The 16,079-nt window shown below is 40.1% G+C and overlaps 1 protein-coding gene across 1 annotated transcript in view; it reads left to right on the top strand.

Moving 5' to 3' along the window:
* Positions 1–16,079, top strand: part of SETDB2 (SET domain bifurcated histone lysine methyltransferase 2) — a 554,051-nt gene that overhangs the window by 350,102 nt on the left and 187,870 nt on the right. Inside the window, exons 6-7 of the mRNA XM_053708364.1 lie at positions 5,268–5,384; positions 13,049–13,218. Of these exons, the coding sequence (XP_053564339.1) occupies positions 5,268–5,384; positions 13,049–13,218 (287 nt within the window). The remainder of the gene's footprint in view (positions 1–5,267; positions 5,385–13,048; positions 13,219–16,079) is intronic.

Consider the following 16,079-nt stretch of genomic DNA (forward strand, 5'->3'; position numbering starts at 1 on the left):
AAGAATCGGGTTCCTATTGGAAACCTTCTTCAAGTTGGAGTAAATCCAAGCCGTTTAAGAAACCAAAGCCAGCCCCCAAGTCTGCATGAAGGTGCGGCTTCATTCCAGCTCAGCTGGTAGGGGGCAGATTAAGATTCTTCCAAAACATTTGGGCAGATTCTGTCCAAAATCAATGGATTCAGAGTATTGTCTCTCAAGGGTACTGAATATGATTCAGAGTAAGACCTCCTGTGAGAAGATTTTTTCTCTCACGCATCCCAGCAAATCAAGTAAAGGCTCAGGTTTTTCTGAAGTGTGTTTCAGACCTGTTGCTTTCAGGGGTAATCATACCAGTTCCGTTTCAGGAACAGGGTCTGGGGTTTTATTCAAATCTAGACTTACAAGATGCATATCTTCATATTCCGATTCATCCAGATCACTATCAGTTTCTGAGATTCTTTTTTCTAGACAAGCATTACCAATTTGTCGCTCTTCCATTCATAGACATGGTTCGAGTATTAATTTACCAAAAAGTTCTTTCATTCCTCAGAAAAGGGTCACCTTTTTAGGTGTCCATGACTCTGTCTCTAACAGACAAGAGACGATTAAAATTGGTTTCAGCTTGTTGGAACCTTCAGTCTCAATCATTCCCTTCAGTAGCTATGTGCATGGAAGGTCTCATGACTGCAGCATCGAACGCGATCTCCTTTGCTCGTTTTCATATGAGACCTCTCCAGCTTTGTATGCTGAACCAATGGTGCAGGGATTATACAAAGATATCACAATTAATATCCTTAAATCCCAATGTTCGACTCTCTCTGACTTGGTGGTTAGATCACCATCGTATAGTTCAAGGGGCCTCAGAACAGATGCAAGTCTTTCAGGTTGGGGAGCTAACTGGAGATCTCTGACAGCACAAGGGGTTTGGAAATCTCAAGAGGCGAGGTTGCCAATCAATATTTTACAACTCTGTGCTATTTTTAGGGCTCTTCAGGTTTGGCCTCTGTTGAAGAGAGAACCGTTCATTTGTTTTCAGACAGACAATATCACAACTGTGGCATATGTCAATCATCAGGGTGGGACTCGCAGTCCCCAAGCTATGAAAGAAGTATCTCGGATACTTGCTTGGGCGGAATCCAGCTCCTGTCTAATTTCTGCAGTTCATATCCCAGGTATAGACAATTGGGAAGCGGATTATCTCAGCCGTCAGACTTTACATCCGGGGGAGTGGTCGCTCCATCAAGATGCTTTTTCTCAGATTGTTCAGATGTGGGGTTTTCCAGAAATAGATCTGATGGCTTCCCATCTAAACAAAAAACTACCCAGGTACCTGTCCGGGTCCAGGGGTCCTCAGGCGGAAGCAGTGGATGCGTTAGCAGTTCCTTGGTGTTACCAACCTGCTTATATCTTCCCACCTCTGGTTCTTCCTCCAAAAGGGATTTCCAAGATCATCAGTGAACAATCGTTTGTGTTGCTGGTAGCCTCACAGGTTTCGGTATGCGGATCTTGTTCGGATGTCCAGTTGCCAACCTTGGCTACTTCCATTAAGGCCAGACTTTCTGTCTCAAGGTCCGTTTTTCCATCAGGATCTCAAATCATTAAATTTGAAGGTATGGAAATTGAACGCCTAGTGCTTAGTCATAGAGGTTTCTCTGACTCAGTGATTAATACTATGTTACAGGCTCGTAAATCTGTTTCTAGGAAGATTTATTATCGAGTTTGGAAGATTTATATTTCATGGTGTTCTTCTCATTAATTCTCCTGGCATTCTTTTAGAATTCCTAGAATTTTACAGTTTCTTCAGGATGGTTTGGATAAGGGTTTGAAGGCTTTACAGGCTCCTCTGTTTGAGCCTATGCATTCTTTGGACATTAAACTACTTTCTTGGAAAGTGTTGTTCCTTTTGGCCATCTCTTCTGCTTGAAGAGTTTCTGAATTATCTGCTCTTTCTTGTGAATCTCCTTTTCTGATTTTCCATCAAGATAAGGCAGTTTTGCGGACTTCATTTAAATTCTTACCTATGGTTGTGAATTCTAACAACATTAATAGAGAAATTGTTGTCCCTTCTTTGTGTCCTAATCCTAAGAATTCTTTAGAGAGATCCTTACATTCTTTGGATGTGGTAAGAGCTTTGAAATATTATGTTGAAGCTACTAAAGATTTCAGGAAGACTTCTAGTTTATTTGTGATATTTTCTGGTTTTAGGAAAGGTCAGAAGGCTTCTGCCATTTCCTTGGCATCTTGGTTAAAGCTTTTGATTCATCAGGCTTATTTGGAGTCGGGTTAGGCCCCGCCTCAGAGAATTACAGCTCATTCTACTAGATCAGTCTCCACTTCGTGGGCTTTTAAGAATGAAGCTTCAGTTGATCAGATTTGCAAAGCAGCAACTTGGTCTTCTTTGCATATATTTACTAAATTCTACCATTTTGATGTATTTGCTTCTTCGGAAGCAATTTTTGGTAGAAAATATTTTCAGGCAGCTGTTTCAGTTTGATTCCTCTGCTTATGTTTGAGTTTTTTCTTTCCATTATGAGAATAAACTTATATTTTGGGTTGTGGATTTATATTTTTCAGCGGAAAATGGCTGTTATTATGTTATCCCTCCCACTCTAGTGACTCTTATGTTGAGTTCCACATCTTGGGTATTACTATCCCTAGTTCATGTACTCTTGCCTATTACATGAAAGAAAACATAATTTATGTAAGAACTTACCTGATAAATTAATTTCTTTCATATTGGCAAGAGTCCATGAGACCCACCCTTTTTATGGTGGTTATGATTTTTTGTATAAAGCACAATTATTTCCAAATTCCTTTGTTGATGCTTTTTACTCCTTTCATTATCACCCCACTGCTTGGCTATTCGTTAAACTGAATTGTGGGTGTGGTGAGGGGTGTATTTATAGGCATTTTGAGGTTTGGGAAACTTTGCCCCTCCTGGTAGGATTGTATATCCCATACATCACTAGCTCATGGACTCTTGCCTATATGAAAGAAATTTATCAAGTAAGTGCTTATAAATTATGTTTTTTCACCCACTCACAGGGCATTGTATACATTACACAAAGTGACATTTCCCCTATTAGAACATAAACAATGCCCCCTAGATACTAACTTAGAATCTTCACTTATCCAAGCCAGGGTAGATTTGAAGCAGCTATTACAAGAGGAAAATCGACATAAAGCCTTACTATTAAAATAAAAAATACTATGAAGGAGTTGACAGAGCTGGTAAGCTACTAGCCAGAGCGATGCATCGCTCGCAACTAAAATCACATGTATTCCCCATTAAAGAGCGGGATGAAAACATTTACAAAGATAGTCCTAAAATAGCAGACACTTTTAGGTCATATTATTGCAAATTATACAATCTTAAATCCACCTTACACCCGCCACCTCCTGAAAAGGCCTCGGTACATTGTTTGGCACAGGAGTATCTAGCAAATACACAACTACCAACACTAGATCAAGACTCAATAGACTACTTTGAGTCTCCCCTTACTCACGAGGAAATACAAATGGCCCTGAAGGACCTGCCCAGCTGGGAAAGCCCCGGCCCGGATAGGCTTGAGGCGAAATATTATAAAACATATCAGTCCATACTGTTGCCTCATTTACAAAATATGTTCAATGAGTTGCCTGACTCGGGAGCTTTGCCATCATCTATGCTAGCTGCCTATATTACTGTAATACTGAAGCCGGGTAAACCGGCGAACAAAACACAAAGCTATAGGCCAATATCGCTACTCAATACTGACGTGAAGATCCTAGCAAAGGGCCTAGCTAACAGGGTCAATAGATTTCTCCCCATGTTGGTCTCTTCAGATCAAGTTGGGTTTGAGACGAGGGATAACACCCTTAAAATCCTACAGCTAATCACATATTTTAAAACAAACCGAGTGCCACAGATGCCGAAAAGGCATTTGACAGAGTGAACTGGCAGTTCCTTAAGAACACCTTGGAAAAAATGTAATTTGGGGACAGGTTTATAAAAACAGTCACCCCAGCTTTTTGCTGTTTCAATAGAAGCATTATCAAGCAACATTCAAGCTAATCAATCAATAAAAGGGTTACAAATGGGGACCAAGGAATACAAAATAACTATGTATGCGGATGACCTGTTATTTACACTCACAGATGTTGTGAGGTCTATTCCGGCCCTCTTAGACAAATTTAACAAATACGGAGAGGTCTCCCACTTTCTTCTTAATAACACTGTCAGAACTTCTGGGCATTGCTCTGTTGCCCTCCACAAAGACTTGGCTTAAAGACCATGGCCCTTTTGTGCTAAACACTACATTCCTGAAATACCTAGGTATCAACATCACCGCTTCCGTAACAGACATAGTTGAAGCTAGTTACACATCTCATAAGAAAGAAATTGCTGTAACCTCTCTGCCTGGACACACAAAACAATCTCCTGGCTGGGAAGGATCAAAGTCATTAAAATAAATGTCCTCCTGAGGATACTTTATCTGTTTCAAACTATCCCACTCGTCCTCCCCTGCTCGTTTCTCCCCTCACTGCAAAAACGAATTGAAGAATACATCTGGAAGGGTATAAGACCTAGGGTAAACAGAAAAACCATGTACCTCCCAAGAGAGGAAGGTGGGCTGGGACTTCCTAACTTCCACCTATATAGGATGGCTATTTTGCTCTAAAGGGTGGTTGAGTGGTGCCAGGGGAGTGTCCAGAAAGATTGGATAGCCCTGGATTCTTCCATTCTCCATAAACAACCTTGCCTCCCTCTTGTGGATGAATAAAAAAAAAACAGACCCCCTGATATAACACGGAGCCTACCTGTATCTTATCCTACCCATATACTGTATTGTTTTTGCTCTTCTCTTTTCATTGATTGTACGGGTGAGCTCTGTAAACCCTAATCTGTATTTGAGATGTATGAGTATGTGTTTTTCAAATAAAGCTCTTTGGGGGAAAAAAAGTAAGTTACAGCACATCTTCATTAGAAGTGATCAATTAAAGTCCCTCCAAAATATCTCTTAGATTCCAGACCTGATTTTAAAGCATAAAGTTTACCATCACTTTAAGATGTAGCCATGCAGCAGAACTTTGCTGTAATATCTACTCACACTGCAAGAAAGTGACAAAAAGTTTGTGCAATATTCGTGCATGAAGTTTCTTCATGTGTGCTCTGTGTAAAAATATTCAAAACATACTGCCGGTGAAACGATAAATGTTAATGTATATCAGAATTAACTAACATAAGGTGATTATCAACATTACTAACGTCTAACTGTACTTATAACTATAAAATATTTATTTTGTAGCTCAACCTGTGCATGTCTGCAGTTGACAGTCAGAGGCTACAAAGAAAGTTTACATTCAACAGACACATTTCTATCTGGCTACAAGTATAAAAGACTCAGTATGCCTATCCTTAGTGGGTGAGTAAAAGGCAGTGGTTCTTCATGTGGTTAGTGTTTGCTTACTGATATACCTAATCTTCCCCTTTCAGTTTCTATTTAAGATGTTTTATGATGTTTTAAAATCATGATTTTCATTGTTTATTGGATTTTAAATGTGCACCTGTACCATAGAGCTAAATAATGCATGAAAAATGCTGGATACATTTATTATTGTTACTAAAACTTTCATCTTTTTTCTAGTGACATTTTTCTGTCTCTATACCTTTTTTTTATGCATTTTTTGTACTTTGTACTATAGCGTTTGCATCAAAATTGAATTATAATTAGGTCCGCCATTAATGGTTTTAAGCTCCTTTCTTATAAGCTTGCTAAGTTAGTTTCCGATGCCATGAACATTGACTGTATTAGCCTTCATCTGGTTGGTGCACCAGACAATAAGAGAAAAACTATTGATGTCTTTAAGAATTCAGACCCACTGAATAAGTCAGCTCAGTACTATACATTTTATTTTAGTATTACTCCTTAGGTGGAAAGTGTCCTGAATAATAAAAGATAAATACCTGTAAAATTCTGGAACCCTTGTGTACTTGTCTTTTTAAGTTCTTCCTTTTGTTGTCTGCCCCATCAGAAAGCATCACTCAACCCATCTGTTTTATGGGTATGTGATGTAAATATAAGTCTTGTTTTGAGCTTCTGTTTATTGTGCTGCTATTCCACAATAGAAGGCAAAAGATCTCTGTTTATTATTGAAATCGGTGGCAAGTCTTACTACTTTTTTCATTGTAGGGACACAATACCCAAATGTTCAAGCACATTAAAGTGATGCAGCATAGCTGTAAAAAGCTGACTAGAAAATATCACCTGAGCATCTCTATGTAAAAAAAAGATATTTTACTTCAAATGCCCTTAGTATTTACACCACAATGTAAAGAGACAGTCAGGATGCTTGTCCCAGGACAAGCTAGGGAACGTGCATCTGTCATGTGCAGACACAGTCATGTTATTTTCCTATTCAGTTTAAGTAAGTTCTATGAAATCTCAAGAGATTTCACTGAAATCTCATGAGATCACAGCAAAGACAAAGCATTACCTCAGCACTGCTGATTGGCTATAGTTTGTTTTTTGTTTTGTTTCGTTTTTCAAACTTGCAGCTGGACAGCAGCTGAAGTATTACTGTTTACACAGCACTTACTCTGGTGAGCTAAAGAAATTTTGAGGTAAAATATCTTCTTTTCTCCAACATTGGTGTGTCCGGTCCACGGCGTCATCCTTACTTGTGAGATATTCTCTTCCCCAACAGGAAATGGCAAAGAGTCCCAGCAAAGCTGGTCACATGATCCCTCCTAGGCTCCGCCCACCCCAGTCATTCTCTTTGCCGTTGCACAGGCAACATCTCCACGGAGATGGTTAAGAGTTTTTTTGGTGTTTAAATGTAGTTTTATTCTTCTATCAAGTGTTTGTTATTTTAAAATAGTGCTGGTATGTACTATTTACTCTGAAACAGAAAAGGATGAAGATTTCTGTTTGTAAGAGGAAAATGATTTTAGCAGACAGTAACTAAAATCGATTGCTGTTTCCACACAGGACTGTTGAGATGAAGTAACTTCAGTTGGGGGAAACAGTTAGCAGTCTTTTCTGCTTAAGGTATGACTAGCCATATTTCTAACAAGACCATGTAATGCTGGAAGGCTGTCATTTCCCCTCATGGGGACCGGTAAGCCATTTTCTTAGTTAAACATAAAAGAATAAAGGGCTTCAAAAAGGGCTTAAAAACTGGTAGACATTTTTCTGGGCTAAAACAATTGCTTTACTAGGCATATTATGCAGATTCTAACTAATTATTGGTATTATAATCTTGGGGAACGTTTAGAAAAACGGCAGGCACTGTGTTGGACACCTTTTTCAGATGGGGGCCTTTCTAGTTATAGACAGAGCCTCATTCTGGGACTGTATAGGGGTTAAATGTAAAAACGGCTCCGGTTCCGTCATACTTTTTCACATATTCAGTAATAAAGTGTTTACAGTTTGAAATTTAAAGTGACAGTAACGGTTTTATTTTAAAACGTTTTTTGTGCTTTGTTGACAAGTTTAAGCCTGTTTAACATGTCTGTACCATCAGATAAGCTATGTTCTATATTTATGAAAGCCAATGTGTCTCCCCATTTAAATTTATGTGATAATTGTGCCATAGTATCCAAACAAAGTAAGGACAGTAATGCAACAGATAATGATATTGCCCAAGATGATTCCTCAAATGAGGGGAGTAAACATGATACTACATCATCCCCTACTGTGTCTACACCAGTTATGCCCACACAGGAGGCCCCTAGTGCATCTAGTGCGCCAATACTTATTACCATGCAACAATTAACGGCTGTAATGGATAACTCCATAGCAAATCTTTTATCCAAAATGCCTACTTATCAGAGAAAGCGCGATTGCTCTGTTTTAAACACTGAAGAGCAAGAGGACGCTGATGATAACTGTTCTGACATACCCTCACACCAATCTCAAGGGGCCAGGAGGGAGGTTTTGTCTGATGGAGAAATTTCAGATTCAGGAAAAATTTCTCATCAAGCTGAACCTGATGTTGTGACATTTAAATTTAAATTAGAACATCTCCGCGCACTGCTTAAGGAGGTGTTATCTTCTCTGGATGATTGTGACAATTTGGTCATTCCAGAGAAATTATGTAAGATGGACAAGTTCCTAGAGGTTCCGGTGCCCCCCGACGCTTTTCCTATACCCAAGCGGGTGGTGGACATAGTAAATAAAGAGTGGGAAAGGCCCGGCATACCTTTTGTCCCCCCCCCCCTATATTTAAGAAATTATTTCCTATAGTCGACCCCAGAAAGGACTTATGGCAGACAGTCCCCAAGGTTGAGGGGGCGGTTTCTACTCTAAACAAACGCACTACTATTCCTATCGAAGGTAGTTGTGCTTTCAAAGATCCTATGGATAAGAAATTAGAGGGTTTGCTTAAAAAGATTTTTGTACAGCAAGGTTACCTTCTACAACCAATTTCATGCATTGTTCCTGTCACTACGGCAGCGTGTTTCTGGTTCGAGGAACTAGAAAAATCGCTCAGTAAAGAATCTTCGTATGAGGAGGTTATGGACAGAGTTCAAGCACTTAAATTGGCTAACTCTTTTGTTTTAGATGCCGCTTTGCAATTAGCTAGATTAGCGGCGAAAAATTCAGGGTTTGCTGTCGTGGCGCGCAGAGTGCTTTGGCTAAAGTCTTGGTCAGCGGATGTGTCTTCCAAGACAAAATTGCTTAACATTCCTTTCAAAGGTAAAACATTATTTGGACCTGATTTGAAAGAGATTATTTCAGACATCACTGGGGTAAAGGGCCACGCCCTCCCACAGGATAGGTCTTTTAAGGCTAATAATAAGCCTAATTTTCGTCCCTTTCGCAGAAACGGACCAGTCTCTAATTCTGTATCCTCTAAGCAAGAGGGTAATACTTCACAACCCAAACCAGCCTGGAAACCAATGCAAGGCTGGAACAAGGGTAAGCAGGCCAAGAAGCCTACCACTGCTACCAAAACAGCATGAAGGGATAGCCCCCGATCCGGGACCGGATCTAGTGGGGGGCAGACTTTCTCTCTTTGCTCAGGCTTGGGCAAGAGATGTTCAGGATCCTTGGGCGCTAGAAATAGTTTCTCAAGGTTATCTCCTGGAATTCAAGGAACTACCCCCAAGGGGAAGGTTCCACAGGTCTCAATTATCTTCAAACCAAATAAAGAGACAGGCATTCTTACATTGTGTAGAAGACCTGTTAAAGATGGGAGTGATACATCCAGTTCCAATAAGAGAACAAGGAATGGGATTTTATTCCAATCTGTTCATAGTTCCCAAAAAAGAGGGAACATTCAGACCAATTTTGGATCTAAAGATCCTAAACAAATTTCTCAGGGTACCATCGTTCAAAATGGAAACTATTCGAACGATCCTACCTACTATCCAGGAAAATCAATTTATGACTACCGTGGATTTAAAGGATGCGTACCTACATATTCCTATCCACAAGGAACATCATCAGTTCCTAAGGTTCGCTTTTCTGGACAAGCATTACCAGTTTGTGGCACTTCCATTTGGATTAGCCACTGCTCCAAGGATTTTCACAAAGGTACTAGGGTCCCTTCTAGCGGTTCTAAGACCAAGGGGCATTGCAGTAGTACCTTACTTGGACGACATCCTGATTCAAGCGTCGTCCCTGTCAAAAGCAAAGGCTCATACGGACATCGTCCTAGCCTTTCTCAGATCTCACGGATGGAAGGTGAACAAAGAAAAAAGTTCTCTGTCCCCGTCAACAAGAGTTCCCTTCTTGAGAACAATAATAGATTCCTTAGAAATGAGGATTTTTCTGACAGAGGTCAGAAAATCAAAACTTCTAAGCTCTTGTCAAGTACTTCATTCTGTTCCTCGTCCTTCCATAGCGCAGTGCATGGAAGTAATAGGATTGATGGTTGCAACAATGGACATAGTTCCTTTTGCACAAATTCATCTAAGACCATTACAACTGTGCATGCTCAGACAGTGGAATGGGGATTATACAGACTTGTCTCCGACGATTCAAGTAGATCAAAAGACCAGAGATTCACTCCGTTGGTGGCTGACCCTGGACAATCTGTCACAGGGAATGAGCTTCCGCAGACCAGAGTGGGTCATTGTCACGACCGACGCCAGCCTAGTGGGCTGGGGCGCGGTCTGGGAATCCCTGAAAGCTCAGGGTCTATGGTCTCGGGAAGAGTCTCTTCTCCCGATAAACATTCTGGAACTGAGAGCGATATTCAATGCTCTCAGAGCTTGGCCTCAACTAGCAAAGGCCAAATTCATAAGGTTTCAGTCAGACAACATGACGACCGTTGCATATATCAATCATCAGGGGGGAACAAGGACTTCCCTGGCGATGAAAGAAGTGACCAAGATAATTCAATGGGCGGAGGATCACTCCTGCCACTTGTCTGCGATCCACATCCCAGGAGTGGAAAATTGGGAAGCGGATTTTCTGAGTCGTCAGACATTCCATCCGGGGGAGTGGGAACTCCATCCGGAAATCTTTGCCCAAATAACTCAATTATGGGGCATTCCAGACATGGATCTGATGGCGTCTCGTCAGAACTTCAAGGTTCCTTGCTACGGGTCCAGATCCAGGGATCCCAAGGCGACCCTAGTAGATGCACTAGTAGCACCTTGGACCTTCAACCTAGCTTATGTATTCCCACCGTTTCCTCTCATCCCCAGGCTGGTAGCCAGGATCAATCAGGAGAGGGCCTCGGTGATCTTGATAGCTCCTGCGTGGCCACGCAGGACTTGGTATGCAGACCTGGTGAATATGTCATCGGCTCCACCATGGAAGCTACCTTTGAGACAGGACCTTCTTGTTCAGGGTCCATTCGAACATCCGAATCTGGTTTCCCTCCAACTGACGGCTTGGAGATTGAACGCTTGATTTTATCAAAGCGTGGGTTTTCAGATTCTGTAATAGATACTCTGATTCAGGCTAGAAAGCCTGTAACTAGAAAAATTTACCATAAAATATGGAAAAAATATATCTGTTGGTGTGAATCTAAAGGATTCCCATGGAACAAGATAAAAATTCCTAAGATTCTATCCTTTCTACAAGAAGGTTTGGAGAAAGGATTATCTGCAAGTTCTCTGAAGGGACAGATCTCTGCTTTATCTGTTTTAGTTCACAAAAGACTAGCAGCTGTGCCAGATGTTCAAGCATTTGTTCAGGCTCTGGTTAGGATCAAGCCTGTTTACAGACCTTTGACTCCTCCCTGGAGTCTAAATCTAGTTCTTTCAGTTCTTCAAGGGGTTCCGTTTGAACCCTTACATTCCGTAGATATTAAGTTACTATCTTGGAAAGTTTTGTTTTTGGTTGCAATTTCTTCTGCTAGAAGAGTTTCAGAGTTATCTGCTCTGCAGTGTTCTCCGCCCTATCTGGTGTTCCATGCAGATAAGGTGGTTTTGCGTACTAAGCCTGGTTTTCTTCCGAAAGTTGTTTCCAACAAAAATATTAACCAGGAGATAGTTGTACCTTCTTTGTGTCCGAATCCAGTTTCAAAGAAGGAACGTTTGTTACACAATTTGGACGTAGTCCGTGCTCTAAAATTCTATTTAGAGGCTACTAAAGATTTCAGACAAACATCTTCCTTGTTTGTTGTTTATTCTGGTAAAAGGAGAGGTCAAAAAGCGACTTCTACCTCTCTTTCCTTTTGGCTTAAAAGCATTATCCGATTGGCTTATGAGACTGCCGGACGGCAGCCTCCTGAAAGAATCACAGCTCACTCCACTAGGGCTGTGGCTTCCACATGGGCCTTCAAGAACGAGGCTTCTGTTGACCAGATATGTAAGGCAGCGACTTGGTCTTCACTGCACACTTTTGCCAAATTTTACAAATTTGATACTTTTGCTTCTTCGGAGGCTATTTTTGGGAGAAAGGTTTTGCAAGCCGTGGTGCCTTCCATTTAGGTGACCTGATTTGCTCCCTCCCTTCATCCGTGTCCTAAAGCTTTTGTATTGGTTCCCACAAGTAAGGATGACGCCGTGGACCGGACACACCAATGTTGGAGAAAACAGAATTTATGCTTACCTGATAAATTACTTTCTCCAACGGTGTGTCCGGTCCACGGCCCGCCCTGGTTTTTTAATTAGGTCTGATGAATTATTTTCTCTAACTACAGTCACTACGGTATTATATGGTTTCTCCTATATATATTTCCTCCTGTCCGTCGGTCGAATGACTGGGGTGGGCGGAGCCTAGGAGGGATCATGTGACCAGCTTTGCTGGGACTCTTTGCCATTTCCTGTTGGGGAAGAGAATATCCCACAAGTAAGGATGACGCCGTGGACCGGACACACCGTTGGAGAAAGTAATTTATCAGGTAAGCATAAATTCTGTTTTTTACATAGAGTTGCTCAGGTAATATTTTCTTGTCAGCTTTTTACAGTTATGCTGCATCACTTTCAAGTGATTTAGCATATGAGTATTATGTCCCTTTAATTGTGAGGAATATGTACAAGGTGAAAATTACCAGGTTGTGCTTAATGCGTCCTTGAAGTTAAAACTGCTTATATTGTTGTTTTATTTGCCTTAGGTTATGTCTCAATTACATTTTTATTGTATGTGTAAAATATATTTTTCATTTTAAGTAGTATTTCTGTATTTATATTAATGTTTTCTAATTAATTTATCTCCCTTTTTTAATAATGTAATAATGAAATATTAGGAATAAAACTGACATTAAAGTGACATAAAACCCAGTTATTTTCTTTTATGATTCTGATAGAGTATACAGTTTAAACAACCTTCCAAATTACTTCTATTATCAATTTTGCTTTATTCTCTTTGTATAATTTATTGAAGGAGCAGCATTACTGCACCACTGTGAGCTAGCTGAACACATCGGTAAGCCAATGACAAGAGGCACATATGTGCAGCCACCAATCAGCAGCTAGCTCTCAGCTCTTGAACCTACCTAGTTATACTTTTAAGCAAAGGATACCAAGAGAATATAGCACATTAGATAATAGAAGTAAACTGGAAAGTTGTTTAAAATGATATGCTTAATCAGTATTATGAAAGAAGAATTTTGTCATGTTTATTAAATTCACAAAGCCAAGAGATGCTGCACCACTGAATGTGATATTTTTGTTTTTGTGACGCAGATTATATGAATGCAATTTGTCTTGTAAGTGTGATAGGAAAATGTGTCAGAACAGAGTTGTGCAGCATGGGCTTCAGGTGCGACTACAGGTCTTCAAAACCAGGAAACAAGGTTGGGGTGTGCGCTGTCTAGATGATATTGACCAAGGGACATTTGTGTGCATTTATTCAGGTATGTATGATCATTTGTACAAAGTTTTGCTTTGTAAAGCCACATAGTGCTGTGTCGTAACAAATCCTTGGAGCCAAAGATCTACAGCTTGTAGAATTTTATGTCTGGCACCTATTTTTTTTTTATATTTATCTGTACCTTTGTTAAATATGTTTCTGCTATTCAATAATATTTTTTAAAGCAAAGTTTGTTTTTTTTTTTTAGCCTAATAATGTCAAAAGAGAATTAAGCTTGATGCATGAGAGATCTATTATAAAGTGTATACTACACAAGAGAGAGACGCATTAATCCACACCTGGTGGTCTGGCCCAGTCCTGTTCCCTTTTTGGACAGATAGGATTAAAACAGTAATTCCATTTGAAACCACAAGAAATTGCAGTTACTGTGATATTTCCTATAAATAAATCACTCAAATTAAAATGCTAAAAAAAAAGTTAAAACAAAATAGTCGCATCTCCAAGCAATTAGTACCTAGGAGAGAGCAAAAGTGGAAACAAGCGATTCAAGTCTCTCTTCCCCCTTTTCCTCCTCCATTAGATTCAGAGTTTTTCTTAGTCAGCGGATTTGCAATCCTGAAGCCTGTTTACCCTCTAGGTTTAGGAAGAAGTACATGATCTTTGTATGAGTTTGAAATAACAAATAATAATTAAATGGGATGATGTAAGATGGTCACTGTCATGTAATGCTGCTGCTCTTTTTAGATGAAGTCATCTTATTTTCCTTTGCTCATCTTTAAATCTATAGCCTCTTTGCTTTACTGCAACCCATTGGAATTAAACAAAAAATCCTAACTAGATGGTACATTACACCAGGGCTTTATTTCCAAAGACTTCTGGTCTGTGCAGAAGAGGGTGTGGGAAGATTGTTTCTTGCTCCATACTAGCCGGAGATGTTCACACATAAAACTTTATTTGTTTGGTTTGTCTGATTTGATACATAAGATGGGCTACTTTATCCTTTGGGATCCTTATGTTACACTTATGAAGAAATATTCAAAACTTCATACCTCCCAACATGTGTGAGTGAGAATAAGAGACACAGGAGGTTGATAGGAACAAGTCACCATTTGATGGGTGGAGCTATGTTGGGAGGGGAGGGATCATGGGTAGTTAGCGGACGGGATTGTGTTTCTGCGTGGTCTGTGGGTCTGTTAGGGCAGTTTGTGGGTGTTTCTGGGTGTTTCATGGGCGAGGCTAAGGGAAATTCTGAAAAGAGGGACATATGGCTGTCTCAGAGGGACAGAGCTCAGAATCTGGAAGTGTCCCTCTCAAATATGGGCAGTTGGGAGGTTTGATTTACTTACATGTTACGCAGCTTTCTCTTGCAAATTGTATTAAATGCTAATAGAATACTTACTCAATACCCCACATTTTCTCCCATTTAAATTGTTCTCAATGATCCATTTTACCTGCTGGGGTATATTAAATTTACAAGTAGCTTCTTTACCCCTATTTGAAATAGCTGATTTAGCCTGTGGTATAGCCACCTATACTGAAGGTTTTAATACTGGAGTCTCAGCTATTGAATAACTTAAGTAAACACAGCACTCCCAGTGGATAGTTAAGTAATAAAATTATAATTTCCCATTGTTCTCTCTATGTTTTGAGCTTTAGTTTTCCAGACAAATATAAGACAAGGAAGCAAGTGTGTGTACACAAAGTGATAACATAATAACATAATGAGATATGGTATGACCAGAAGCTTAACCATTGTAATAGGCTGTGGTTTAAAATCACAAAACCAGCTACTTCATATACACAAATAACCTGAAAATGCAATTTCTTATACATTTTATACTCTGCAGCTGGTATAACAAGTAATTGAAAATACATTAATATAAAAACAATTTTACAGTGTACTGTCCCTTTAAACTCACATCATATGGATTTCCAAGGGCAGACTTGTTACTGAAAAAATGTTGTCACATTAAACGAGGGAAAATGGATCAGTAATAATTGTTAAAGGGACATAAATGTTCAAAAAGAATATACTCTAATGTAGTAGCATCTTCACCACAGCAAGGGACTTTACTGCATTAGAATAAAAAATATGTTTATATTTTGTAGTATTTACTGGAAGGTTGAATGTTGCATTAAAATACAGTAGAATTGTATATTCCACAAATGCACAATAAAGAGGCAATGCAATAGCACTTCATTTGAATTTCAAATTAAAAGTAGATTTTTTCTGATAAATTTTAATGATTGCTTAATTTCCCTGCCCACTGTATCATGTGACAGCCATCAACCAATTACAGACTCGTGTACATATACACTGTGCACTGTTGCACATGCTCAGAAGGAGCTGATGCCTCAAAGTGTGCATATTAATAGACTGAGAACAGATTGGCAATTAAAGTAAATTGGAAAGTTGTTTAAAACTGCATGATCTCCATCTTGTTTGATGCAGTTGTTTTTCAATAGACAAACTCCAACCACTTAAATCTGCAGACAACAGGGCAAGCATTGGCCATTATGTTAGTACTAGTCCTAAAGCCCGTTCACACGGGCCATTTTTTGCAGTACAGCGGTCCCATCCCTTGCTCTCTCCCTCCCCCTCTCTTTCGCTCTCTCTCCCCCCTCTCTTTTGAGTTCTCTCTCTCTCCCCCCTCTCTCTTTTGCGCTCTCTCTCTCCCCCTCTCTTTTGCGCTCTATCTCTCCCCCATCTATTTTGCGTTCTCTCTCTCCCCCTCTCTTTTGCGCTCTCTCTCCCCCTCTTTTGCGCTCTCTCTCCCCCCTCTCTTTTGCGCTCTCTCTCTCCCCCCTCTCTTTTGCGCTCTCTCCCCCCTCTCTTTTGCGCTCTCTCCCCCTCTCTTTTGCGCTCTCTCTCCACCCTCTCTTTTGCGCTCTCTCGCTCCCCCT

Source organism: Bombina bombina, chromosome 3 (assembly GCF_027579735.1).
Source record: "Bombina bombina isolate aBomBom1 chromosome 3, aBomBom1.pri, whole genome shotgun sequence".
In the NCBI taxonomy this organism is placed as follows: Eukaryota; Metazoa; Chordata; class Amphibia; order Anura; family Bombinatoridae; genus Bombina; species Bombina bombina.